Source organism: Mytilus trossulus, chromosome 5 (genome assembly GCF_036588685.1).
Source record: "Mytilus trossulus isolate FHL-02 chromosome 5, PNRI_Mtr1.1.1.hap1, whole genome shotgun sequence".
Taxonomy (NCBI): Eukaryota; Metazoa; Mollusca; class Bivalvia; order Mytilida; family Mytilidae; genus Mytilus; species Mytilus trossulus.
The window spans coordinates 28,561,562-28,589,438 of record NC_086377.1 but is presented as its reverse complement, the minus strand read 5'-3'; the positions used below and the strand labels follow the sequence as shown (position 1 = coordinate 28,589,438).

At 33.6% G+C, this 27,877-nt stretch overlaps 2 protein-coding genes across 2 annotated transcripts in view; one reads left to right on the top strand and one right to left on the bottom strand.

Annotated features, from left to right (window-relative positions):
* The first annotated feature begins 1,554 nt into the window (after window positions 1-1,554).
* Window positions 1,555-18,475, top strand: LOC134718725 (collagen alpha-2(VI) chain-like). Its single transcript, XM_063581414.1, has 10 exons — window positions 1,555-1,633; window positions 3,245-3,549; window positions 4,310-4,592; window positions 5,946-6,047; window positions 10,509-10,544; window positions 11,851-11,895; window positions 12,532-12,936; window positions 15,700-15,744; window positions 16,394-16,437; window positions 18,354-18,475. Exons 1-9 carry the CDS (start codon window positions 1,555-1,557, stop codon window positions 16,423-16,425), a joined length of 1,332 nt encoding a protein of 443 aa, XP_063437484.1. The 3' UTR covers window positions 16,426-16,437; window positions 18,354-18,475.
* Window positions 18,476-22,641: 4,166 nt separating this feature from the next.
* Window positions 22,642-27,877, bottom strand: part of LOC134717823 (zinc finger protein 91-like) — a 34,087-nt gene continuing 28,851 nt past the window's right edge. The window contains exon 3 of the mRNA XM_063580317.1: window positions 22,642-24,665. Coding sequence (XP_063436387.1) covers window positions 23,865-24,665 — 801 coding nt within the window. The 3' untranslated portion in view covers window positions 22,642-23,864. The remainder of the gene's footprint in view (window positions 24,666-27,877) is intronic.

Sequence of the window (27,877 nt, the reverse complement as noted above, 5' to 3'; positions counted from 1 at the left end):
TTTAATAATCCAGTTTTCAAGTTTTACGACCAATCAAGTCAGTATTTTTAGCCAAAATTTTGAGAAAATTAGTGAGGGATACAAAAAAAATATTTTACAAGAATCATGCACATCCCATATCATTTTTGTCTTTTAAAATTACTTAGATATGTATTTTTTTATTCATTTATAACAAAAAAGTTGAAATCATATAATGAATGCATTTTGTTCTCAAAACTGAGAAAAATCACAAAACATCAAAAAATGACAGCATGGTAAATTTTACACAAAAAAGCGTCAAATTATGATAAAACTTTTTTATATTAACACCTATCTTTAGTTTTTTTTAAGTAAAATTTATTCAGATTGGTCCACTTCATCTTTATAGAAAGTATGAAAAAGAGTTTAATTGTGGAACTGTGATTTTTTTCACGATAATAGCCCACAAATAGGTAAAAATCGATGTAAAATGGGAAAATCATCAAAATTGGGCATTTTCTAAGGGGCGTATACGTAGCAAAAAAAAAAGTGTACCACCATCTGATTTTTTTTCTTCACCAATTATTTTGTTAGTCTTATAACCAAAGATCAGGTTAAGAAAAAAAGTTTAATTCTAGAAATGTTTGGCTCCTCAGAGGTGTACATCCTTAACACATCAAAAAAATTGATAACAACTGTCATATTCCTGACTTGTTTCATATAATATCTTACGTAGAAAATGGTGGATTAAACCTAGTTTTACAGCTAGCTAAACATCTCACTTGTATGACAGTCGCATCACATAGTGTTTATTCACGCGATAAAACCCGGATGCTACTCCAAAATAAACCCAAACTGTTCTCGAATAAGCCATTGCAAATAAAAATGAAAAATCTCTCAAAATGGTCAGGCTCTTGTATCATGTGTATTGCAATGACTTTATTTCACATTATGGAATACAAATATTATTAGTATATTTTCAATTATTTACATCAACCTCAAATAAAGTATGGTTGATAATAGTTGTTTATCAAAATGTAAGAATATTCAATATGTTGTAACTAATACTTAATCTTTTAGACGATGAACTGTCAGTATTAGTATAAATCAAACATATACTGTTAAATATTCATTTTATAAAACATGGATGTTGAATCTGATTTTTTTACAGAGATACTGATTCATGGATAGTATTGGTGTAAAATGTAGAATGTACTGTATTGGTTAAACATGTCTGAATCAATATCAAAATTTATAATAGGTACTTACTAGGAAATTGATATATTAAATCGGATTTGTAATACCTTCACACAGTATAACTCAAACATGACTGTATCAATTAAAATTGCCAATAAAAAAGTAATCAAACACGATTTGCAAAGCTAATACATGTAATGGTGATGTACTTGCTTCTCCCTTTCATGTTATATAATTAAAAATATGCAATAAATAGAAGAAGGCGGTTTAGGCTGAACATAATTATTTTATTAAGATGTCAACGAAGGGATTACAAACCGTCATCTGCTAGGTACAACTAAAGACCTGATATTTAAGACAACTTTTCTCCAACATGACTGATACATCACCATTGCAATCATGGTACGTTATGGTGTACTGTCGTCCTTGTTCTTTTTGGTCTTCCACACTAACATTGGACTATCTGAATCTGGTGGATGTAAGTTATAAATTTTATTAATATTTTATATTAATTTTCAACTGAAACTTGTATGTACATTTTTTGTAAATAAAGGACGGATGCTGCGCGTGAGGTAGAACAATTGCGGATCCAAAAGGGGATCCAGGATGTGAACCCCCCATCTTGTTGGAAGATCAATGAATTTGATTAGGGAAATAAAGTTGGAAACCAACCTTTATCCTGGGTTTGAAACCCTCCCTTTTTAAATGGCTGGATCACTCCTGTAGAATATGATGACCATAGCACAACGGGTCGATACCACTGCTGGTAGAGTTTTAATTTTCCGAGGATATCACCAGACCAGTAGTCAGCGCTACTGTACTGACATAAATTATCAGTTTACAAAACTTTCGAATTTTTGAAATACTAAAACTAGATTACCTCAGGTGAATTTGACAACACTTTTAGTAATTTTGGTCTCCAATGCCCAATTTCGTACTTTATTTGGCCATTTTGACATTTTGGAATTCGAGCGTCACTGACGAGTCTTTTGTAGACGAAACGCACGTCTGGCGTCAATACAAAATTTAATCCTGATATCTATGATAAATTTATTCACATGTTAGCGATCCAATCTCCTAGGGGGTATTCAGATTGATTGATATTAGCTCCATATGCAGGGGTTAAATCTAGATCTCTTAAATTCGCCAGTATCAAATAATAACCTTATCCCTATTAGTGTTGTTCAATTAAAAAAAGTGTGAATATAATCTGGGGTTTCAGCCCTGTATCACCTTCACTGATAATTATAATCCAATGCATGGATCTGTCGTAAAGGTAAATCAAGTTTAGACGTACTTACAATGTATCTGTGTGTTACATTTTAACGTTGTGTTTCCGTGGTGTCGTTTGTTTTTTCTTATTTTTTAGTGTGAATTCACATTGCTATAAGACGTGTCACGGTACTTATCTATCCCGAATTCATGTTTTTGGTTTTGATGTTATATTTGTTATTCTCATAGGATTTTGTCTAATGCTTAGTCCGTTTCTGTGTGTGTTACATGGTAATGTTATGTCGTTGTACTCCTCTTATATTTAATGCGTGACCCTCAGATTTAGTTTGTTACCCCAATTTCGTTTTTTGTCCATGGATTTATGAGTTTTGAACAGCGGTATACTGCTGTTGCCTTAAAAAATCATTTCTGTCATTGCACCTTACGATCCTTTCCAACAAATAATTTAGCTAATCTGCAATCAAATATACCTTCATGCCTTATACAGTTTTTGTAATATGTAATGTACTGTATTAAATCTTTATAGTGTACTGACGAGGAAAGGTAACACTGGTGGTGTTGTCTCGATATTCAAATAGCATGAGTTCGAATACCGGTGAGGGAAAAACAAACAGTTGCATCATCAAATTTACTGATTTAACATTGATTTGTTGATATACAGAGCAACTACGAATACACTATTTGCTTTCAGCTGTGCAGCACCTTCACATGTGCTGTCGTAGAGTTGCATGCCATATGCATTGTCACATAAAAATGCAGGCTCTGAAAACCAAATCTCGGCCTTATTCTAAGTATGAACTTTATTCAATGTGAGGAATCAAAGAAAAACGTTTATTATTATTTTTTTTTATTACAGCTTCCAAATATATATACGGATCTAGATGTAATGCATTTGCTGATATTGTCTTTGCCGTTGATGATTCCGGAAGTATCGGCTCCAAGTCTAACTTCGATACTATGAAACATTTCATGAAGAACGTGGTAGGATCGTTTTCAAACATCGGTGACGATGGTGCTCGTTTTGCTTCCATGTGCTTTGCACAGAATGTAGTGAACCATTTTCATCTAAACAAGTATAAAACATGTTCATCTTTACAGAACGCTATATTGAAAATCCCTAACAGGAAAGGACATGCAACTGCTATTGGTACAGCCTTACAGGTAAATTATAATTTATAGAATATTTTTGTCATTCCTTTTTTAATCACCTTTTTCTAGATTTATTTGCTGTATTTGACAAAACTTTTAGAAATTTTGGTCCTCAATGCTCTTCAATTTCTTACTTTAATTGGCCTTTTAAACTTATTTGGATTCGATCGTAACTGATAATTGTTTATTTTCCATTACCAACTCCTGATTGTTCATTTTCCAATTACCAATATGATTCAGGTACGTCACACGTAACACACATGTTGCTTTTGCCTGATGCAATTTTTTGGAATTTCTAAATCGAACAAAAAATGAGGTACTAACTATTGAATTCATAATCGGCTAACGGTTATATAAAGGCGTTTAACCCAATTTTTTTTTATTAAATAGAAATGATTATCGCTGTCAGAATTTCTCCGCGTAATAACAGATATCGGGTAATTAAAATATTTAAAAAACTTACATGTAACAGATACTTTGCACAAACGAATGTGTTCTTTCTGTTTACTTTGCATTAGAAATGAAGTCTAAAACTCGAACCTTTGTTTACAACTGTAATTCTGGCAATTTGTTTTTGCAATTTTCTTCTATTCACGAAAATAAAATAATAAATACACCCCGCGAACATAGCTCGCTATGCAATATAACTGAATGTATATATATAGAAGACAAATTTGTAAAATAACATGGCATTTCAAACGAATGATATTTTTATGACGATTTATTTGAATTGATAAATTTAAAATTAAAATAAATAAAAAACGTATTCCAGTATATAAGGACTGTGAGTTTGTCAGCCACATACAGCAGATTTGCAGCAACTAAGATAGTAATCATGTTCACAGACGGCGTCAATACTAAAGGACCAGACCCTAAAGTAGAGGCACAGCGGCTTAAAAACGAAGGTGTCTTCATTATAGTTGTTGCTATTGGAAACCGTGTCAGTCTACCAGATTTAAGGATGATAGCCTCCCGACGAGATTTTGTCTTTAATCCTTCAGACTTTAACCAACTTAGAGCACTTCTTGTAAGGTTAATGAGAGTAATAGGTCGAAGTAAGTATATATATTTCACTTTTCTAGGGCAGATCCAACCATGTAAAAAAAGGGGGTCACAACCCAGGATAAGAGGAGGGATTCTAAACACATGTCCTTATTCAAATGCATTGATCTTCCAAAAAAAAGGGATTCAACCCCTGGAACCACCCATCCCTCCTGGATCCGCCACTTCTTTTTACTTCCCTAATTTGTATTCCTGAGCATATCTTATACAGTGAATAAGACTTATAAACCGAAGTAAGTACATAATTTCACATTTTATGAATCTAGTTTTTTTAAACTTCCCCATAGGTTAATGAGACTTATTAGCCGAAGTAAGAACATAAATTTCACATTTTATGAATCTATTTTTTTTTTAAACTTCCCCATAGGTTAATGAGACTTATTAGCCGAAGTAAGAACATACGTTTCACATTTTATCAATCTAGTTTTTTTTCAACTTCCCCATAGGTTAATGAGACTTATTAGCCGAAGTAAGAACATACATTTCACATTTTATGAATCTAGTTTTTTTTAAACTTCCCCATAGGTTAATGAGACTTATAAGCTGAAGTAAGAACATACATTTCACATTTTATCAATCTAGTTTTTTTTCAACTTCCCCATAGGTTAATGAGACTTATTAGCCGAAGTAAGAACATACATTTCACATTTTATGAATCTAGTTTTTTTTAAACTTCCCCATAGGTTAATGAGACTTATTAGCCGAAGTAAGAACATACATTTCACATTTTATGAATCTAGTTTATTTTTAACTTCCCCATAGGTTAATGAGACTTATTAGCCGAAGTAAGAACATACTTTTTCACAGTACAATTACTTAGTTTGTACATGTATACGTTACACATTTTATACATACTAAATATTTTGATTTTCTTAATAGAAAAATCAATCAAAGCAGACTGAATAGCCTATCACATACATTTCCCATGTCTAACTAAATACCGTCTTGCACAAAAAATTAAAAAAAAAACATTTTCTCACAACCTAAAAGTATTGCTTATACCGATTATTCAGCTTTTCGCTTAAACCTAAAATACAATAACATGTAGTAACAATAAACAAGTGTCATTTCTACAGATATCTGCATTTCTCTAATTCTCAGTGTCGTCAATTTATTCCTTTCTACACCCATTGTATGGGTAAAAATAATCAATGTGTGGTTTGTGTAATCTCAGTTTTTCATCGGCGAGACTCGCGTTTTAAATTTGAAAATTTAACTGTCTCAAGTAGACGAATCGAATCGCGCTCGGTGCAATAGTAGAATCTTTATGCATATCTTCTTTCTTTTGGACATTTTCATACATTCAAATAAATAAGTAACTTTTTGTATAACCTCTTAATTTGTAGTTACTAATATTGGACATCGTGGATCACCAGGATTACCGGGCCCTAAAGGTCCAAGAGGACCAGATGGACCTGCAGGAAAAAAAGGACCAAAAGGACCAGAAGGTAATTTATTACAGTTTACTTTACTAAAATGAGCATAGCATAAAAACAAGAATGTGTCCCCAGTACACGGATGCCCATCCGTACTATCTTTTTCTATGTTCAGTGGACCGTACAAAAGAGAGAACATCTCTAATTTGGCACTAAAATGAGAAAGATCATATCATAGGGAACATGTGTACTAAGTTTCAAGCTGATTTGACTTCAACTTCACCAAAAACTATCTCGACCAAAACCTGAAGCGGGACAGACGGACGAACGGACGGACGGACGCACAGATCAGAAAACATGATGCCCCTCAATGGGGCATACAAATATCGATTTCCCTTGTATTTTCAAACAAACCTTCTACTTTTGTATGTCAGTTGTTTATTATATAACAGTTCCGTTTTATTGTCAATATTGTTTGAGAGACTCAAATGGACATAATCGATAAATGTGACAATAATTGGCACCTGGTAGTAAAAACTGTATAAAAATATAAAACTAGCATATAGCTGTGGGAATTTCATATGCACTTTATACTTTCATAGATAAAATGGATATACAGTTTGTCAGTTATATTCCAAAACAAAACGGTTTTGAAGTTCAACACAAGACACATAAATAATCTGGAGGGATCATTTAACTGATGAAACATTGATAAATAAGAGAAATATACTTGAAAATGCCGCGTGTGCGCTTCTGGTCGACTTTATTTCGGTCCTCACAGTCATAATAATTTGAATTACGTGTGCTTGTATCGTACAAAGTGTAATAAATCTACATTATCCTTTTTATGCAATTGTTTGTAGATTTTACTTGTGTATATATCGCATATATCATCATTATTTTATTTAATTTTTGATAGACTGTTATATTTAATATGTTTTTATGGTATTCATTGTGATATATATTTCCCCTTTCAATGCTCTTAATTTACATCACTATTAGGTCTTTCCACCTTTCTTGTGGAAAGACCTATTGAATTTGTTCTGATTATTAGGTCTTTCCACCTTTCCGTGTGGAAAGACCTATTGAATTTGTTCTGATTAATTTTTTTTTCTTCCGCCTAATTTTTTTCTTGCTGTGTAAAAATGTTTCAAAAGATGTCAGTTAGTTTTTTTGTATATGATATCATACAGTCTATACACTTTTGAAACTCACCCTGTTTAACTGAACACTTTTCTTTGTAAAAGTTATCTCCCCAAACACTGTTTTTCTTGTTATCAGATCTCCTCCGCAACCGAAAAGGAAAACGACACATTTTTTTTTCCAAATTGCTCGTTATATCCTCAGGATGTTAGTTTTTATTTTGACTGAAGCTTTACGAAGACTCCATATGAGAGTAATTTCCCCTTTTGTATTAAAATAAGTGACATAAATTTGTAACTGGAAAACCATAAGTGATAGAGGCCTAGGGTCTTCTAGTTTGAGGCCCTTGGTCAAAAAGTATGAAAATGAGGTCAAGGTCATAGGTCAAGGTCATGTGATTTGGGCTTGTTATCTCTTATTTTCAGAAATCCTATAAGATATCGACAAAATGTGTGTTATGACATGGCGCAACACTTAAATTTTAGTTAAAAGGGTACGTAAACATTTGATGCGACTTTCACCCCTTTTATATCTTATATTAGTTGTATGGTAATAGAACTCATTATCATTTTAAAGTAAAGGCTTAGGGTCTTTTGATTTGAGGTATTTGGTCCAAAAGAAATGAAAATGAGGTCAAGGTCAAAGGTCAAGGTCATATTCTAAATTTTGATTTTGGCTTATTTTCACAAATTTTCAAATACCGTATGACATATCGACAAATAATTTTTCATAAATTGTTAGTTGCGACATGTCCTTACTTGTATATTTTGGTTGAAAGGGTGCACAGACAATAAATGGGAGTTTTGGCCCATCTCACATTTAGAATTACGCATAAAGTTATATTACTCATTAACCAAACATATTAAAGATCTAGGGTCTTCTGATTTAAGGTCCTTGGTTTGTGACCTTGAAATTGAGGTCAAAGTCATAGTTTAATATGACGTTCTAGATTTTGACCTTTGCTTTAAATTCATATTAATACATCATAAAGCCATAGGAACTGACAATTTCAACTGATTTTTCATATTTCAATATCAAAATAGATCTTTACTAGTGGAAAGACCTTCAATTGTTCAGAGAACAATTGGTTTTTAATTTTAATTTTTTTCTTCCGCCTAATTTTTTTCTACTTTTCTTTGTAAGAGTTATCTCCCCAAACACTGTTTTTCTTGTTATCAGATCTCCTCCGTAACCGTAAAAGAAAGCGACAAATTTATTTTTCCAAATTGCTCGTTAAATCCTCAGAATGTTACGTTTCATTTTCACCGAAGCTTTACGAAGACTCCATATGAGAGTTATTTCCCCTTTTATATTGAAATAAATGAAATAAATTTGTTACTGGAAAACCATAAGTGATAGAGGCCTAGAGTCTTTTGATTTGAGGTCCTTGGTCCAAAAAAATGAAAATGAGGTCACGGTCAAAGGTCAAGGTCATGTTCAAAAATATGATTTTGGCTTGTTATCTCTTATTTTCAGAAATCATACAAGATATCGACAAATATGTATGGTAATATAACTCATTAACAATATAAAGTAGAGGCCTGGGGTCTTTTGATTTTAGGTCCTTGGTTGTTAACCTTGAAATTAAGCTCACGGTCATAGACAAAATTAACGTTCCAAATTTTGACCTTTGCTTTTACATCATATGTATACATAATCAAGACATGGGACTTTTTGCAATAGGTTGCAAGCAATGTAAACTTGTAAAAGCCAACCGGAAGTGACTTTTTGTGTACCGGAAGTAGCTATTTTTTGTTCTAAATTTATGTAAAAGTATGTAGAACCATATATTTTTGGAATCAGTGTCAATTAAACTATCAAACTACACAGTAAATAACATCATTTGAACCGAAAGTAAACAATTATCTCCCTTATCCATATTTTTTTCCATAGAAACCATAATTTTTTGGAATCAGCGTTCAACAAGCTGTTATTTGACACTACAACTGACATTTGAACCCAAATTTTAATATGTTCATAATAAAAAAATCGTTACTGGTGGAAAGACCATCAATGGTTCTTTGAACAATTGGTTTTTAATTCTATTTAATTTCTGTTTTATTCTTATGTGTTTAGTTTAAACATATTTTATTTTCAAAAGTAGCAAAAGGGATTGGACACAAGTTATAACAACATTAGAGACGTCCTCTCCCAATTATGTCTCTCTTCTTGTGTGCATTTATAGAGCCCAGGTGGTCGTGTGGTCTAGCGGGACGGCTGCAGTGCAGGCGAATTGGTGTCACGATATCACAGTAGCATGGGTTCGAATCCCGGCGAGGGAAGATCCAAAAATTTGCGAACTTCAACTTATAACTTATATGTGTTGTGAACAAAATCCTGCACTGGAAAATAACATTAAGTCAGGGGTAATCCTTCGGCTCAGGGGATATAAACTCTAAGCCGGGAATGTCACAGTATATACCCTGTCTGAGACCTGAATAACATATAATATAACATCTTCATGCCTTATATATCATGTACTGTAGTACGCCGCTAGATTAAAACTGACGTGGAAAGGTAACATATGGCCACCGAAAGCTCTTTTTTTGAGAGCCCAGGTGGTCATGTGGTCTAGCGGGACGGCTGCAGTGCAGGCGATTTGGTGTCACGATATCACAGTAGCATGGGTTCGAATCCCGGCGAGGGAAGAACCAAACATTTGCGAAAGCAAATTTACAGATCTAACATTGTTGGGTTGATGTTTAGACGAGTTGTATATACGAGTCTAAATTGAAAACTACGTTCAAACCTATGAATGCGTTGGATAAAAACCGCAATTTTTATACGTGTGCATGTTAAACAAATTTCGTTGTAGAAGGGTCTAAAAACAGCACAAACAACATTTTCCAAAAGACCAAAAAAGTGAAAAAGTATATTTAAACAAAACGCATTTGACTAACAGGTCGAACAACTGATGTTCTTTAACATTGGCGATTGCCAAATAAAATTGATCACAAGATGTAACAAAATGGATCTTAAAATAAATTTAATGCTAAAAAGAAAAACTTTTTAAACTTGTGGCCGCGATGTTATGCCACAAACATACGATGTCAATATATTTAAGTACACCAGATCCGGATTTCGACAATAAATGTCTCTTAAGTGATGTTAGGGATCGAAACGGTATTTGGAAGGCCAGTATATATATATATATATAATTGCTATTATTGTATGCATTGTGATATATATTTTCCTCCAATTTTATATGTTAAGCGCTAAGAGTATTAAGTTTATTAGATAGGCGCTGTATAAAATCTATGTTATAATAATTATAAAAGTACTGGATTTGTTTTATCGAGCGCAAAGTATGTACTGGGTACTGAATAAAACAATAATTTTGTCCTATTTTATGACTTTAAACTGTAAATGGCTTTTCTATATGTTTTATAGGAGCAGATGGGATGAAGGGAAAACAAGGCAAAGTAGGTAAGTCACGTGATATTCGTTTAATTTCTTAAGCAACATACATGTACACAAAATGTATGTCAAAAAGAGATTATAACTGAAACCGAAGAACATTTTGTATTTTTACGCTTATGCAACCCTTTAAAATTAACAAGAAAAACATCCAATTTTATACTATAACCATGAAATTGGGTACTAGTATTATATCAGATATGTCTTTGTTTCCTGTGCATTGCTGTGACGATGTCGCCTGAAACACATGCTGTCGTAGATGTTGTCACTTGAGTTCATATGAAAATAATCCTTAATTTGAATCGAATCAGAATTGTTGTCCGCCAATCAAAAGTTTGGAATATTGGTCTGCCAATCAAAAGTCATTTAAAAATACGGATTTTTATGAAAAATGTCTGTTATGTTATTATTTCATTTTCAAGAGTTTGTCGTACTTTCTTGTCTTTTTCTGAAACATAATTTGCTATCTTAAATTAACATACCAACTCTCAATTATATAAATTAATTGTCAATACCATTGATAACACGACGTTTTTGAAGTAGAATTATACATATGAGTCACACAATAGAATGCATGTTTTCATTTGGCTGTTTAATAGTTCATATAAAAATAAAAAGATGTGATATTATCGCCAAAGGGACCAGTTGACATTGATATCTGTTTAGGTAACTCCATGTTCTATTAAGTAAGACAGTAAAGCGTTTTGTCATTAAATAATCGAAACAGAAATGATTACAGATTATTTTTTGATTGTTTGATTGGTTTTCAATGCCACTCTCAACACTATTATATCATAGGGGTCAGTTTTTACTAGAGTTGGAAGCCGAAGTGCCCGAACTTCGATAGGAAAACCTACAATCCTAGTCAAGTCAGATTGGAGTCAAATGCACCTGAACGGTGCGGGATGAGAACTCACAACATCAGTGTTGAACGTCTAATGATACAACAAATGGAAGTTTTTAACGACCTTGACTGGCTATACAGCCCTTGCACGGTCGGTACTTCTAATAATATACAGTAGTTCGACTACTTAAAATAATCGTCTACCGAGGGACCCTCTTTTGCCATACATACATGTAGTGTACTAGAGTTGGTTGATAACTTGGTAGTGGTACGAATAATCTTATTTGCAACGATGTACGCATGTCAGATTCCTAAACACCGGAACTTGTATCTGTGAAAAAAACATATATAAGGTATATTTGTTTCATAGGGATACATCCCAGTGAATTCGAACATCACATTTAATATATATTAAATTTTAAATGGAAAATAGCTTTGCATAATGTTTCGATAATAACTACTTTTTTTCAGGACCACGGGGAATTAGAGGACCACCCGGGGGCATTGGACCACCAGGTAATATATGATGAAAATAATCAAATATGATCATTAACTGTCGAAATTGTTTATCCCCTTTATTGAATTTCAATTAGGTTTTTTATACATTGTGATACTGTAAACCAACTTATTTTCGCGTACATTTAATTTCGCGTTTAGACCATGCGTTTGATGCGCTTTAGCTTTTGATTTTGCTATTTCAATGCTTATGATATTTCTGTTCAGAATTTACCTCCCGAGTTAGGTAATTTTGTTATTCTAGTTTTTGATAGCCAATTTCACGGCGATTTTATTTTTCGATTCTTTCGATTCTATTGATGTAGATAAAAAAGGAAAAATACAAGTTTTACGTATTCGCGACGATTTATATTGCGTTAATACAATAGAATTTGAGAACAATATTAAGTTGGTATAATAAAGGGTACATGAGGAGTTCAAAAATAATACAGGAAACAAATAAACAAAGAAATTGTAAAATTATACATTTTGTAACCACGAGTTATCTGATAAAAAAAGTGCAATGGCGGATCAAAATGGGAGAAGGTCCAGATTAGAAATGTTAAATTTTAACAACTGAACATCATATCGGTCTTTGATACAAACTATTATAAGCAACAACATAAACATCTAATTTGATTTATTGATTTACTAAAGGACCTAAGGGACAACCTGGTGCTCCAGGGGACGCAGGAAGAAATGGCAAACCAGGAAATACTGGACCAGATGGACCAACAGGACCAATAGGAAGTCCTGGGAAAAATGGAGATGATGGTACACCAGGAAATCCGGGGGTAGATGGAAAGCAAGGGGCTCCAGGTCCCCAGGGAAGTAGAGGTCAACAAGGGTCTAAAGGCTCTAAAGGAAATGATGGTCCCGTTGGACCTATAGGTCCTGTAGGTCCACCTGGGACCAATGGCCAAAATGGGGCAATAGGAGAACAAGGTCCACCAGGCAGACAGGGACCGAAAGGTGACAAGGGACCCCGTGGACCAAAAGGACAAAAAGGAAATAGAGGTCCACCAGGACCAATAGGTGATCCAGGGGACAAAGGACAAAAAGGTATATTTGATCTTTGAGTATAAAAAATAAGATCAATATCTAGACTGGCATATATTATAAATGTTGGTATAGTTCTAAGATATATAAGTCCGGTAGTGGTGTTTCGGTCTATTCTTAATCGAAAATCTAGAAGTCTTGTCTGTACTATTATAACATATAAACTCGATACCAAGTCCTTTAGTGCTTCAAATAAAAAATGAAAATGTATTCAAATCCTTTGGGGTATTTTTTCTCAGTTTTTTTGGAGAATTCACAAAATAAATACAAAAATTGTTTTTGTTGTTGAATCAAAAATCTTATGAACTAACAAAAGAGTGTACACGCGTAAACAGATCTCCACAAGGTCTTCGATTAGTAAGCAAATATATTGTTTTACTAAAATCAACTAAAAGGGCCCGCCAGAGACAAACAAAACGTTGAAATACAAATCAAAGTATACATCCTAGTGTTTGTAACAAATTCGGTACATTAATGAAGATTTTGATAATATGAAGCATTTTCTTAAAATAAAGTTCAATTTCGCTTCTTTTAGGGTTAAATTTATCCATACAAGTATATAAAACACATGCTACTTTTTTAATTTGAATTGCCACATGTATAACTTTACTGAGTCGACAGCTAACAGTTTACAGCAGTCCAATTGTAATCAAAGTGATGGAAATCACTCATGGAAAGATTAGGAGAGTAGTTTGAATTATTTCATATCAAGGTATGGTGGGGAAAATGAACGTTTATATTAAGCACTATTGCTGAAAATTGCATTACCAGCAGGTCTTTAGAAGGAAACTTGCTTTTCCAGTATGAGAATAAAATGAGCTCAGCTTAAAAATATGGTTATCTTAATTTGCACAATTTTATTTAAACTGCTGTTTTTATCTTATCGAAATTATGTTTGCCTGTTCTGAACATGTTTCAAAAAAAAAAAAAAATGCAAATAAAAAATTCTTCTAGTAATGTTTAATACCAACTATCCTTGTAAGACATAAATCTAGACCAACAGCTAAACACTTTGAAGTGTTTTATATGACATTGAAAATTAAAAGTTTTAGACTGCCTTTTGATCAATTTTTAAAGTATTTTTCAACACAAGGAATGTACTTTTTCAATGTGAACCGAAAAAACTTATTTTATTGAAATGTGGATTCTTTCTTGGTTGCAAAAATATATATTCACTTCTTATAAAAAATCAAATGACTAAAATAGACATAATGATTGATGGGAAATAAACTAATAAACAATAGTTTGTTATAATTAAAAGTTTTAACATTTTAAAACTGTTTCAAGCCAATTCCTGATAATAAAAAGTGAACTAATCTAAATTGTTGATAAATTACAGATGATTATTGAAAATTTATCATGTAAATTATAGACCTTACTTAATACCTTTTATTTGTTCATATTTATATTCATATTTCATTTTTTTTTAAAGAACTTGTTAATCCATTAGTCATTTATCTTTCAGGTATAATTTACAGAATCACTTTAAGTAATTGTAGATCAAAAGTAATTGGCAATAAATAAATATATCATCCTTATACACATCAAACATCTAATATACACATTTGTGTATTCAATTATGAGGTCAAATACTTATGTATTAAGAATTAGATGTATATTGAGTGGTTAGTATAATTATGTAAGACTGAGGATGATAGGTAATGTGGTCAATTTGATTGGCAGTTTAGGAGGTGTGGCATTGTAATTAAAGGTCTACCTTGTTTCTGACTGTTTAGTGATAATGACAGTTGTCAATCAAACTAGTATTGAATCAATACCCGTGCACGTACCTAATCAAAATGTTTTTAAAAAAGCCTGCACATCAATACACTTTAATGACATACATTCTTGAATGAACTGCTCCAATAATATGCCTATTTTCACAGTTTATATGTGTATTATGTGCACATACATGATAACCATAGGGAACTATTTTTCAGTGTGAATACATTTAGTAACAGTAGCTAACATGTCCTGTTGTTAGGGAGGCCGGTGCCTAAGTAAAGATTTAGAACAAGTTCTAATCTTTCCAAAAACAAAACAAAAAGGGAAAAAAAAACAAAGAGACAATGAAGAATCAAATCAGAATAAAACTGCACCCCCTCAAATAAAAACCTAAATAAAACTACACCCCCTCAAATAAAAAGCGAAATAAAACTACACCCCCTCAAATAAAAACCTGAATAGATCAAACAGAGTGTGACTTTAACTGATACAATTCACATGTTTAAAAAAATTAACTACGGCCTAAACCCTTTTTGAAAAGGTTATTGAATTGTATACCCTCCGCACTTGGAAGTCTTTAACAAAAATGCATGCTATAGGATAAAATTTCTCTTTTTTCATGCAAATGGGATCTTTTTTAAATAAAGCATTATATTCACAATGGGAACACCATGAGTGGTAAATTATCAGGGGCGGATCCAGCCATTTTAAAAGTGGGATTAAAAAGGGGGGGTTCCAACTATATGCTCCAATTCAAATGCAGTTATCGTCATAAAAGGGAAGTTCCAATCCCCGGAACCCCTCCCCCTCCCCCCTGGATCCGCTAATAATTATAGATCTGGAAAACGTGTACCTATTGACAGTTAGTTTCCACCACAAATTCTTAGAGTTTTGTTTACCCCTTTTTTCGGTGGTCAGTTGTAAACATTTCAATTTATAAAAGCTACCAACTACCAACACAGATACTATATTGAGTATAAACATTTATATCAGCATAATGTCACATTGTTACAAATTTATATTTTTGTTTTTTGTTTTTAGGGAAAATTGAAATTATTGTTGTTGAACAAAAGGGCTACCAACCAGGTATGTATTATACAAATAACAAAATGATGGGATATGATTGACATTGCAACCACGATCTATCTCAGACGAAGGAAACGATCATCTTACTTGAAAAAAGGGGGGTGTTTTTCTCCTAAAAACATATTCTGATCCCCTATTTGATGGGGGAAAATATTTTGGTTAACCAGATTTAAGGATAAATATTCTAAATGTAGATGTCCTCCATGCCTTATAGTGTTAAACATCGAAATGAATAATTTGAGTGATAATGTAAAAATCACTTAAATATAAAAATGTAAAAAAACAACACTCCTTGAAGTTAAATGGTTGCTCAATAAGCAATAATAAGACATCTTGTGGCCATCACAAATGAATATATAAGCATTATGGCGATGTGTAAAAAGAATTTAACAATTTGCTCTTGGATTTCATTTTGTGACTTTCTTTCGGTGATCTATAAAATTTCAAGCTATTTAGTTCTTACCAGCAATTGAACCGTTAATTTTATTATTTTTTTCGTGATTCTAACACATACCCAAAACTAAAACAATCAAAATTTAACCTTTAAATGACGTCCGTTAAATCAAAAAAGGTGGATAGTGATAATACAATGAAGACTCGGTGTATTTCTGTATTTTGAATACATATTGATATTTGTTTTATTTTACAGTAAAAGAACAAAATCAGTACCCGTACCAATAAAGTATATACCTTGTAAGTAGTCTTAGCATCAAAAACATGTCGTCTGCTTGAAATCACCTGACATTAGGTTTTAAACTAGATGAGAGGGTAAACAAAATGGTCGAACTTTTGGAACGGTGTTGAAATCAAATCATTAATTAGCTTCGGCTGTTGTCTGCTCTATGGTCGGGTTGCTGTCGCTTTGACACATTCACCATTTCCTTTCTCAGTTTTAATATCACTTGGTCGCAAGATTTAAACATGATGATAGAGTAAATAAATGTGGTCAAACCTTTTGAAGTCTGTTAAAGTCATATCATTAATTTATCTTATTCTGTATTGGAGAAAACTGAGCTTATGCATAAACAAATGACACGTGATACATCCTTTTCAACCTCCACATTGAAAACCGAAATACTTCACTGTATCCCCTTATGTACGGCCATTTATTTATACAACGTTCGAAATAGTTGAAAACAACACATAACCGCAATAAACAAATGCAATGTGTTTTGACATGAAATGCCAAAACAACCACTTTTTCGTAGCCCCCGATTCTTGTCTGAGTTAGGCTTAACGAGACGTTCCTCTTCAATTTTTTCCAGTACTTTTACCTTTTTTTTCACAAATTATTAGTCTTTCAAATATTTTGGCCTCAAGCAACACAAACGAGACATTCATTGTGACGATTTTATTTCAATTAATTAATGCAAAACAATTGGTTCCGTTAATGTTTTTGATGCATTTTATTTTTTTATACAATTGGTATGTCCGAATCGCTTTTCAAGTTAGTTTTTCAGACGCACGCGCAAAAAAAAGATTAAACAGCCGGGATGAATAAATACTTGAGGCGCTATATGAACAAAATGTCTTGTCAATATATATTGAATGTAATAAAATTGAAAATGGAAATGGGGAATGTGTCAAAGAGACAACAACCCGACCATATAAAAGACATCAGGAGAAGGTCACCAACAGGTCTTCAATGAAGCGAGAAACTCCTACACCCGGAGGCGTCTTCAGCTGGCCCCTAAAAAATATCTGTACTACTTCAGTGAAAATGAACGTCAAACTAAACTAAGAATTATACACAAGAAACTAAAATGTATAGTTGATATAAAAAATAAGATGTAAATGAGGCCGTTAGTTTTCTCGTTTCAATTGTTTTACATGGTCTTATCGGGGCCTTTTATAGCTGCATGACTATGCGGTATGGGCTTTGCTCATTGTTGAAGGCCGTACGGTTACCTATATTTGTAAATGTCTGTGTCATTTTGGTCTTTTGTGGATAGTTGTCTTATTGGCAATCATACCACATCTTCTTCATTATATGTGGTGTAATTACCAAATGAGACAACGCTCCACCATAGAACAAATGACGCCAACACTAACAACTATAAGTCAGCATACGGCCTTCAACAATGAATAACACTCATATATCCCAAAGCCCATTTGTGGTGCTTAGCCTCAACTTCTGAATATAATCTTAAGAAAAAAAATGTATCACCCATGTCAGTGACGAAGGACCTTCGTCTGGGTAAAGCGTACAATTGATAACTTACAGCGTGTATAATAACTATTATCGCTATTTTGTGCATTTTTCCCTTGATCTTTTTTTGTGATAATAATTTTCGTATCATGCTTCTCGCTTGAGATAGAAAAATTATCGCTAGAAACTAAGGCGGCCACGTGGTGTTGCTAACGGAATTGACATTGAAATTGACAACGTCGTCATAGGTAAAATAGCGATAAACAGATTATCATTGGTCCCAGCTCAAGCGAGAAAATCAATCTCGTTGAGATAATCAACGATAATCTATAAAAATCAACTCAAACAATAAACAATATATAGTTAATATACATATATAATGATATTTTATTAAGGCTGTAAAAATGATGATTTAGATAATTTAATGTGTATCATTATAATTCTGATTTATATATTGCAGATATTCTGAAAGCAGGACAATCACTTACATGTGATTTTTGTAGACAACATATATCAGAAACCTTTGGTCTCTGTATCGGATATTATATTCTAAAATATATAATAAAAACAATAGACTATCTTGTTTTACTTACTTGGTTATGATAACACTATCATGTTACACATTACAGATTTTACAGGGTACACACAATGGAACACAGTTTCACTTAACAGTAGTTGTTTTAGTTATAGAAAAGAGAGACGAGAGATACCAGAGGGACAGTCAAACTCATAAACCAAATTTAACTGACAACGCAATGGCTAAAAATTGAAAAGACAAACAGACAAACAATTATAGTACACATGACACAACATAGAAAACTAAAGAATAAAGAACACGAACCCACTAAAAACTAACGGTTATCTCTGGTGCTCCTGCTCCACGTGTGGCACCCGTATAGAACCGATTATTCGGGCCCGGTCGGAAAGAACATACTTTTTTTCCAAAATAAAGCAGTACATACATGTATTTCAAATTAAATAGTTACTGCAAGAAGCTGCAATATCTTTGTCAGAAAGTGAAATATTTGCCAATGGGTAGGTTTGGTATTAAATGAAAGCTAGGGACTTGATATCACTGCAGAACCCTTATTGAAAGTTTGTTTAAAAAAATAAAAGGAAGAAACAATTATAATAGAAGGACGGATTTACCCTGTTGTTCAAATCAGAAGAACCTGTCGTTATAGGTATCTTTATCTTCCAGGATACCGTACGTTCAAATATGCAATTAAAGGTACGGGTATGATGAATTTTTCAGCACAAGTCAGGATAAGGTATATTTTTGACATGCATGAAATTCCTTTCACTTTATTTGAACTTTAAGCAAAGTAGTTATTTGTGCTTTAAATTGCAGAATTCATCATAGTAAATTCGGGAGCCCGAACTACCAGCTCCACTTTTTTGGGGAAAAAAATGCTTGCTTATATAGGGAATCATTGGAGCGGCCCCCCTCTTAGGCAGTTAGTGGGCACCCACTTATGAAAATGTCTAGATCCGCAAGTGGAAGTGGAAGGCTCAACCCCTTATTCAAATCACAATGAAGCTAAATTACCCAAAGAGAACTAGGTAAATATACTATCAAAGAAGACGATAGAACAGATCCAATCATAAAAGTAGTCCGTCTAAGTTCTTCTGAACTGAAAAATTGATATGTGAAAACATTGATACGCGTCGTTAAATGATTCATTTTGTTTGTAAATTTGCAGTAGATAAACGTTATGACATTGTTCTAAGACTCGGGTTGTAGTTCTCCCACCATTGGTTTAAGTTCTCTCACCATTGGTTTTAGTTTCTCTGTTAATAACTCACGTTGCAGTTCTCTCGCCATTGGTTTAAGTTTTTCTGTTAATGTCCAATTGGTTTTCGTGTTATAAAGTTGTTTGTGTTTATGACTTTCAAATACTTTTGGGTTGCTGTTCACTCGACGTTCATAGTTATACTTCTTGTTTGTCGAAGACTATATACTTTGCGTAAAGAAGGTACCTAACACTACAGGGAGATAATTCTGTAAAATCAGCTATACGTTTCAATCACCTTGTGTTGTTAAGGGAATATTAAGCTTGTCAATTATCAAAACTACTGTTTGTTAAACTGCTATGTAACAAGTGCCTGTGTTCAGTAGCATATGTTTCATGCTTTCTCGGGGCTAAAATTTTTGTTCACGGGTACATTTTTTTGTTTTATTTAGGAAGATAATTTACCTACAGTTGCACATGTTTCATGTTTATTCAACAGGAGTATACTTTTACGTGAACGGGTACATATTTCAGCTTTGTTCATGCCTACACAGGCACTTTTTTTTCTGAGACAAGTGCCTGTGCATGCCTATTATACTTTACATTCAGTGGCATATTTGCAATGTACATGTACATTTGTATGTTCAGGACTTAACATTACGTTTGGTTAATCGTTTTTCATGTTTTAGGACTATACTTGATGCACAATGGCACATGTTCCAAATATGTTCTGGACTATCATACTTCACGTTCAGTGGCATATTTGTGTTTTTAATAGTACTATACTAACCATCAATTATAGTGGTACATGGTTCTTGTATCTTCATGACTATACATTATGTTTACATGCAGGCACGTTTCATTTTTGTTCAGAATCATACGTTACGCTCACTGGCTTATGTTTCATGTTTGTTCACGACCATACTTTGCGTTTAGTGGCATATTTTTTATGCTTGTTCATGGCTATACTTTACGTTCAGAGGAGGGTGTTTTATGTTTGTTCAAAGTGTCTCTGTAAATAAACGACCAACATTAAAATACAACTCTCCACCAAAGCAAAATGACTTAGAAGCTGGCGAAAACATGTCAGCGTACGGTCTTCACCATTAATGACTTAGAAGCTGGCAAATACATGTTAACGTACGGTCTTAAACTGTGTCCAATACCAAATACAACTCTCCTCCATAGACTTAATGACTTAGAAGCTAACAAATACAACTCTCCATCAAAGACTTAATGACTTAGAAGCTAGCAAATACAACTCTCCACAATAGACTTAATGACTTCTAGAAGCTAGCAAATACAACTCTCCACCAAATACTTAATCGACTTAGAAGCTAGCAAATACAACCCTCCACATTAGACTTAATGACTTAGAAGCTAGCAAATACAACTCTCCACAATAGACTTAATGACTTAGAAGCTGGCAAATACAACTTTCCACCATAGACTTAATGACTTAGAAGCTGGCAAATACAGGTCAACATACGGTACGGTATTCAACAGTGTCCAATACAACTCTCCACCATAGAACGAACTGACTAAGAAGCTAGCAAATACAACTCTCAAACATAGACTTAATGACTTATAAGCTGGCAAATACTGGTCAACGTTGTCTTCAATAGTACAAAGTACAACTATCCATCAAATATTTAATGACTAAGAAGCTAGCAAATACAACTTTCTACCAAAGACTTAATGACTTAGAAGCTAGCAAATACATGTACAACTACCCACCATAGACTAAATGACTTAGAAGCTAGCAAATACAACTCTCCACCAATTACTAAATGACTTAGAATATAAATAAAACACTCCATCAAATACTCAATGACTTAGAAGCTGGCAAATTCTACTCTCCACCAAATACTAAATGACTTAGAAGCTGGCAAATACTACTCTCCACCAAATACTAAATGACTTAGAAGCTGGCAAATACAGCTCTCCACCATAGACTTAATGACTTAGAAGCTAGCAAATACAACTCTCCACCAAAGACTTAATGACTTAGAAGCTGGCAAATACAGCTCTCCACCATAGACTTAATGACTTAGAAGCTGGCAAATACAGCTCTCCACCATAGACTTAATGACTTAGAAGCTAGCAAATACAACTATCTACCAAAGACTTAATGACTTAGAAGCTAGCAAATACAACTCTCCACCTAAAACTTAATGACTTAGAAGCTAGCAAATACAACTCTCCACCATAGACTTGATGACTTCGAAGCTAGCAATCAGGTCAACGTACGGTCTTCAACAGTGTCCAATACCAAATTCGCCTAGCAAACTTTAAAGATCCATACCAAATTACAACTCACACTGAACATCCTACCACATTAATCTAAATTCCAAGGTTTATCTCAGATATACATCTTTTAGGGGCCTTTTATAGCTGACTATGCGGTATGCACTTTGCTCATTGTTGGAGGCCGTACAGTGACCTATAGTTGTAAATGACTGTGTCATTTTGGTCTCTTGTGGGCAGTTGTCTCATTGGCAATCGTACCATATCTTCTTATATTTATATTTGGACATAGAATCATATTCAAAACAGTGTGGTCCTGGCCATTGATTGACGACCTAAATTATCCCATTGACTGGGACAGATTAGGTGAACGTTTGTCGGTAACAATCACTGCTCACTATGTTCTTGTTAAAGACACTAAATATGTGGGGTCACCAAAGGTTCTCAACACCTAAATAAAGCAATTCGAAAAACTAATCCGGAATAATACGATGTGTTGATTAATATCAATAATATCAATCAAAACACAAAGGTTATTCCTGAATAATTTTTCGAATTATTTTATTATTAAAGGCGTTAAGAACCTTTGTCGACCCACAGTTTAAATTCTATAATAAGTTAGAAGTGCGCAATGGTCGTTACCGACAAACGTTCACCTAATCTGTCCCAGTCAATGGGATAATTTAGGTCGTCAATCAATGGCCAGGACCACACTGTTTTGAATATGATTCTATGTGCTAACATGTAACATGTTCTAACGTTTACACGTCAATCGTTAATCTTTAATAACGTTTAATTTTTAATTCAAATAAATTTTTCAATACAAAAATCCTTTTAATGAGTTTTACCCAAGTTTGTATTCTAAAGTGTCTATTTATTTCCATTAAATTCTGCAACACAAAAAATACATTCCTGTGGTTTTACAGGTTATATACCATCTATGTCTTGTAATATGTTTCTGTGAATTACAACGCCGATTAAAACTTTTACCAAATACACAATCTCATATATGTGCTCTCATGTGTCTATGCATATAACTAAAACACTTTCTCCAAACATCACAATAATGAGATTAATCGACTGTATGTGTTCTCATGTGTCTCTGCATATTTTTAATATAACTAAAACATTTACTTCCAACATCAAAGTATGTCTTCTCATGTGTCTCAGCACAGTCTCAAGATAAATAAAACTTTTACCATCAACACAGTTATGAGATTTATCTCCTGTATGTGTTCTCATGTGTCTTTGTACAAGATAACTTAAACCTTTACCACCAACATAACAGTGATGAGATTTGTCGACTATATGTGTTCTCATGTGTCTCTGAACATTCTAAATATAACTAAAACATTTACTCCCTACAGCACAATAATGAGATATATCTTTTCCATACATGTATACGTCACTGATTTTACCATAGGTATGAGTTCTCATGCTAATCTATTAATCACCAAGCGTGCTAAACCCTTACTCACTTACATCGCCGATATGAGGTGCATCGCCTGTATGTGTTCTCATGTGAACCTTTAGAATACCATTCTTACTAAACTTTTTAACACATACACCATTGCCATTCTCACCTTAATCATCAATATCAGGTTTATCGCCACTATGTGTTTTTGTGTGATTCTGTAAATTATCAAGACCACTAAATCCTTTACCGAATATACCAAATTTATGAGGGTAATCACCGGTATGTGTTCTCATGTGAGGACTTAACTTTTACCACATACGTCACAGGCATGAGGTTTATCGCCCTTATGTATTCTCATGTGTGTCTGTAAATCATAAATAAACGTTTTACCACATACACTGCAGCCATAAGGTTAATCGCCCGTATGTGTTTTCAGGTGATTCTGTTAACTACCAAGCCGACTAAAGTATTTTCCACATACGCCACAGTCATTAGGTTATTTACCTGTATGTGTTCTCACGTATCACTGTAAATACAAACACTGACTAAAGCCTCTACCACATACATCACAAGCTTACCGCTTATCTTCCGTATGTGTTTTCCGGTGAGTCTTTATACTACCATGCTGACTGAAGCCTTTACCACATACATCGCATTTATAAGGTTTATCACCCGTATGTGTTCTCATGTGACTCTGTAAATTACAAAGCTGATTAAAACCCTTACCACATACTCCACAGTAGTGAGTTTTTTCACCTGTATGTGTTCTCATGTGAATCTGTAAATCAGGACGCCGACTAAAACCCTTAGCACATACACCACAGTGATGAGGTTTTTCACCGGTATGTGTTTTCATGTGAATCTTTAAATAAGGACGCTGACTAAAATTTTTACCACATATACCGCAGGCATAAGGTTTATCGTCTGTATGTGTTCTCATGTGAGTCGTCAAACTACCCGACTGACTAAACCCTTTACCACATACACCGCAGTCATAAGGTTTTTCACCGGTATGAATTCTCTCGTGACGCTGTAAATTACAAAGCTGATTAAAGCCCTTAGCACATACTCCACAGCTATGAGGTTTATCACCTGTATGTGTTCTCATGTGAACCTTTAAATTACCGGGCTGTCTAAACCCATTACCACATACATCACATTTATAAGGTTTCTCACCTGTATGTGTTCTCGTGTGAATCTGTAAATTACGAAGCTGACTAAATCCTTTACCACATACATCACATTTATAAGGTTTCTCACCTGTATGAGTTCTCATGTGAATCTTTAAATAACGAAGCTGACTAAACCCTTTACCACATACATCACATACATGCAGTCTATCACGTGTATCGTCTGTATGTGTTGCCATGTCTTTTTGTTAATTGACTGGACTAATGTTATGACTAACTGAAACTGCAACACTTCACCAATTAATCATCCAAGACATTCATCCTTTCAACATGTTCAATAAGGTCATACTTCAGTTGTTGTGTCCTTGTTCAACTCTGCAATGAAAATCAAATATATTTTAGATTAAAATCTGTATTCTATTGCAACAACGTTTGTAACCTTCATTTTGATTGGATAACGTCACTTTCTTACATGGCATCAATTGACAATTGATGCTATGGGACGTACGCGCAAGCGCAGACGGCATATGACAGATTTTAAATACATGTTTTGACGTTGTTAACTGTCAGTGTCATTAGAATGGAGATAACAATACTGTATTTTAAGCTCCGACGGCATCAATTTGGGATTTGATGGTCGCAAATACCTGTTTACTGTCTCCGCTAAGGCGTTGCCAATTAACTTAATTTGCGACCATCAAATCCCCAATTGATGCCGTCGGAGCTTAAAATACAATACAGTTATGTCCTAAGTAGACTGTGGGCATCTCTCTGTATATCACAATTAACAGTCTATGTTGTTTTTATTATAACACACTTGACATTTATGTATCTGAATGTTATTTTTATATATTATATATATATAACGTAGCTATACATTTTTGCTATAGCTAGTGTCCATTTTAAACGCCTGAACCTCTCAAAAATGCTATCTTGTTAAAGCCACATCATTAAAAAGACTTAAATCCTGTTAATTACATTGTACCAGAATTTTAAACTAGAGGCTCTAAAGAGCCTGTGTCGCTCACCTTGGTCTATGTGAATATTATACAAAGGACGCATTTGGATTCAAGACAAAATTGTGTTTTGATGATGGTGATGTGTTACATCTTACTTTACTGAACGTTCTCAATTATTTCTATCTAAATTGAACTTGGCCTAGTACATGTAGTAGTTTCAGTGGAAAATGTTAGTTTAAATTTATACGAATTTTATGAAAATTGTGTAAAATTGACTATATATATATATAAAGGACAATAACTCCTTAGGGGGTCAATTGACCATTTTGGTCATGTTGACTTATTTTTAGGTCTTACTTTGTTGTACATTGTTGCTGTCTACAGTTTATCTCTATCTATAATAATATTCAAGATAATAACAAAAAACGACAAAATTTCCTTGAAATGACCAATTCAGATGCAGCAACCTAACAGCAGGTTGACCAATCCATCTGAAATTCATGGCAGATAGATCTTGACCTGATAAACAATTTTACTACCTGTCAGATTTGCTCTAAATGCTTGGTTTTTGATTTATAAGCCAAAAACTGCATTTTACACCTATGTTCTATTTTTAGCCATGGCGGCCTTGTTGGTTGGTTGGCCCAGTCACACCATACATTTTTTATCTAGATACCAAAATGATGACTGTGGCCAAATTTGGTTTAATTTGGCCAGGTAGTTTCAGAGGAGAAGATTTTTGTAAAAGATTACTAAGATTTACGAAAAATGGTTAAAAATTGACTATAAAGGGCAATAACTCCTAAAGGGGTATTCTAACCATTTTGGTTATGTTGACTTATTTGTAGATCTTACTTTGCTGAACATTATTGATGTTTACAGTTTATCTCTATCTATAATAATATTCAAGATAATAACTAAAAACAGCAAAATTTCCCTAAAATTACCAATTCAGGAGCAGCAACCCAACAATGAGTTGTCGGATTCATCTGAAAACTTCAGGGCAGATAGATCTTGACCTGATAAACAATTTAACCCAGTCAGATTTGCTCTAAATGCTTTGGTTTTTGAGTTATAATCCAAAAACTGCTTTTTACCCCTACATGTATGTTCTATTTTTAGCCATGGCGGCCTTGTTGGTTGGTTGGCCCAGTCACACCATACATTTTTTATCTAGATACCAAAATGATGACTGTGGCCAAATTTGGTTTAATTTGGCCTGGTAGTTTCAGAGGAGAAGATTTTTGTAAAAGATAACTAAGATTTAAGAAAAATTGTTAAAAATTGACTATAAAGGGCAATAACTCCTAAAAGGGTCATCTGACCATTTTGATTATGTTGACTTATTTGTAGATCTTACTATGCTGAATATTATTGCAGTTACAGTTTATCTGTATCTATAATAATATTCAAGATAATAACAAAAAACATCAAAATTTCCCTAAAATTACCAATTCAGGGGCAGCAACCCAACAACAAGTTGTCGGATTCATCTGAAAATTTCAGTGCAGATAGATCTTGACCTTATAAACAATTTAACCCACGTCAGATTTGCTCTAAATCCTTTGGTTTTTGAGTTATAAGCCAAAAACTGCTTTTTACCCCTATGTTCTATTTTTAGCCACTTAGGCCATCTTGGTTGGTTGGCCGAGTCACGCCACACATTTTTTAAACTAAATACCCAAATGATGATTGTGGCCAAGTTTGGTTAAATTTGGCCTGGTAGTTTCAGAGGAGAAGATTTTTGTAAAAGATAACTAAGATTTACGAAAAATTGTTAAAAATTGACTATAAAGGGCAATAACTCCTAAAATGGTCATCTGACCATTTTGGTTATGTTGACTTATTTGTAGATCTTACTATGCTTAACATTATTGCAGTTTACAGTTTATCTCTATCTATAATAATATTCAAGATAATAACCAAAAACATCAAAATTTCACTAAAATTGCTAATTCAGGGTCAGCAGCCCAACAACCAGTTGTCGGATTCATCTGAAAATTTCAGGGCAGATGCATCATGACCTGATAAACAATTTTACCCCATGTCAGATTTGCTCTAAATGCTTTGGTTTTTGAGTTATAAGCCAAAAACTGCTTTGTTTTTACCCCTATGTTCTATTTTTAGCCATTGCGGCCTTCTTTGTTAATGTAGTTGGCCGAGTCACCCCACACATTTCTTAAACTAGATATCCAAATTATGATTGTGGCCAAGTTTGGTTTAATTTGGCCCGGTAGTTTCAGAGGAAAAGATTTTTGTAAAAGTTAACGCCGACGGACGATGGCGACGACAACGGACGACAGACGCTAAGTGATGGGAAAAGCTCACTTGGCCCTTTGGGCCAAGTGAGCTAATAAAATTGATAGATGGAAATTCAAAACGTTTTAGCATTATAGTTAGCTCAAGGCCAGTTTTTGGAATTAGCATTTTTTTTAATTGCAACATTAATGAGTAATTTGATTATTGTTTCCTTATGTACTTTTTATTAATATCATTAA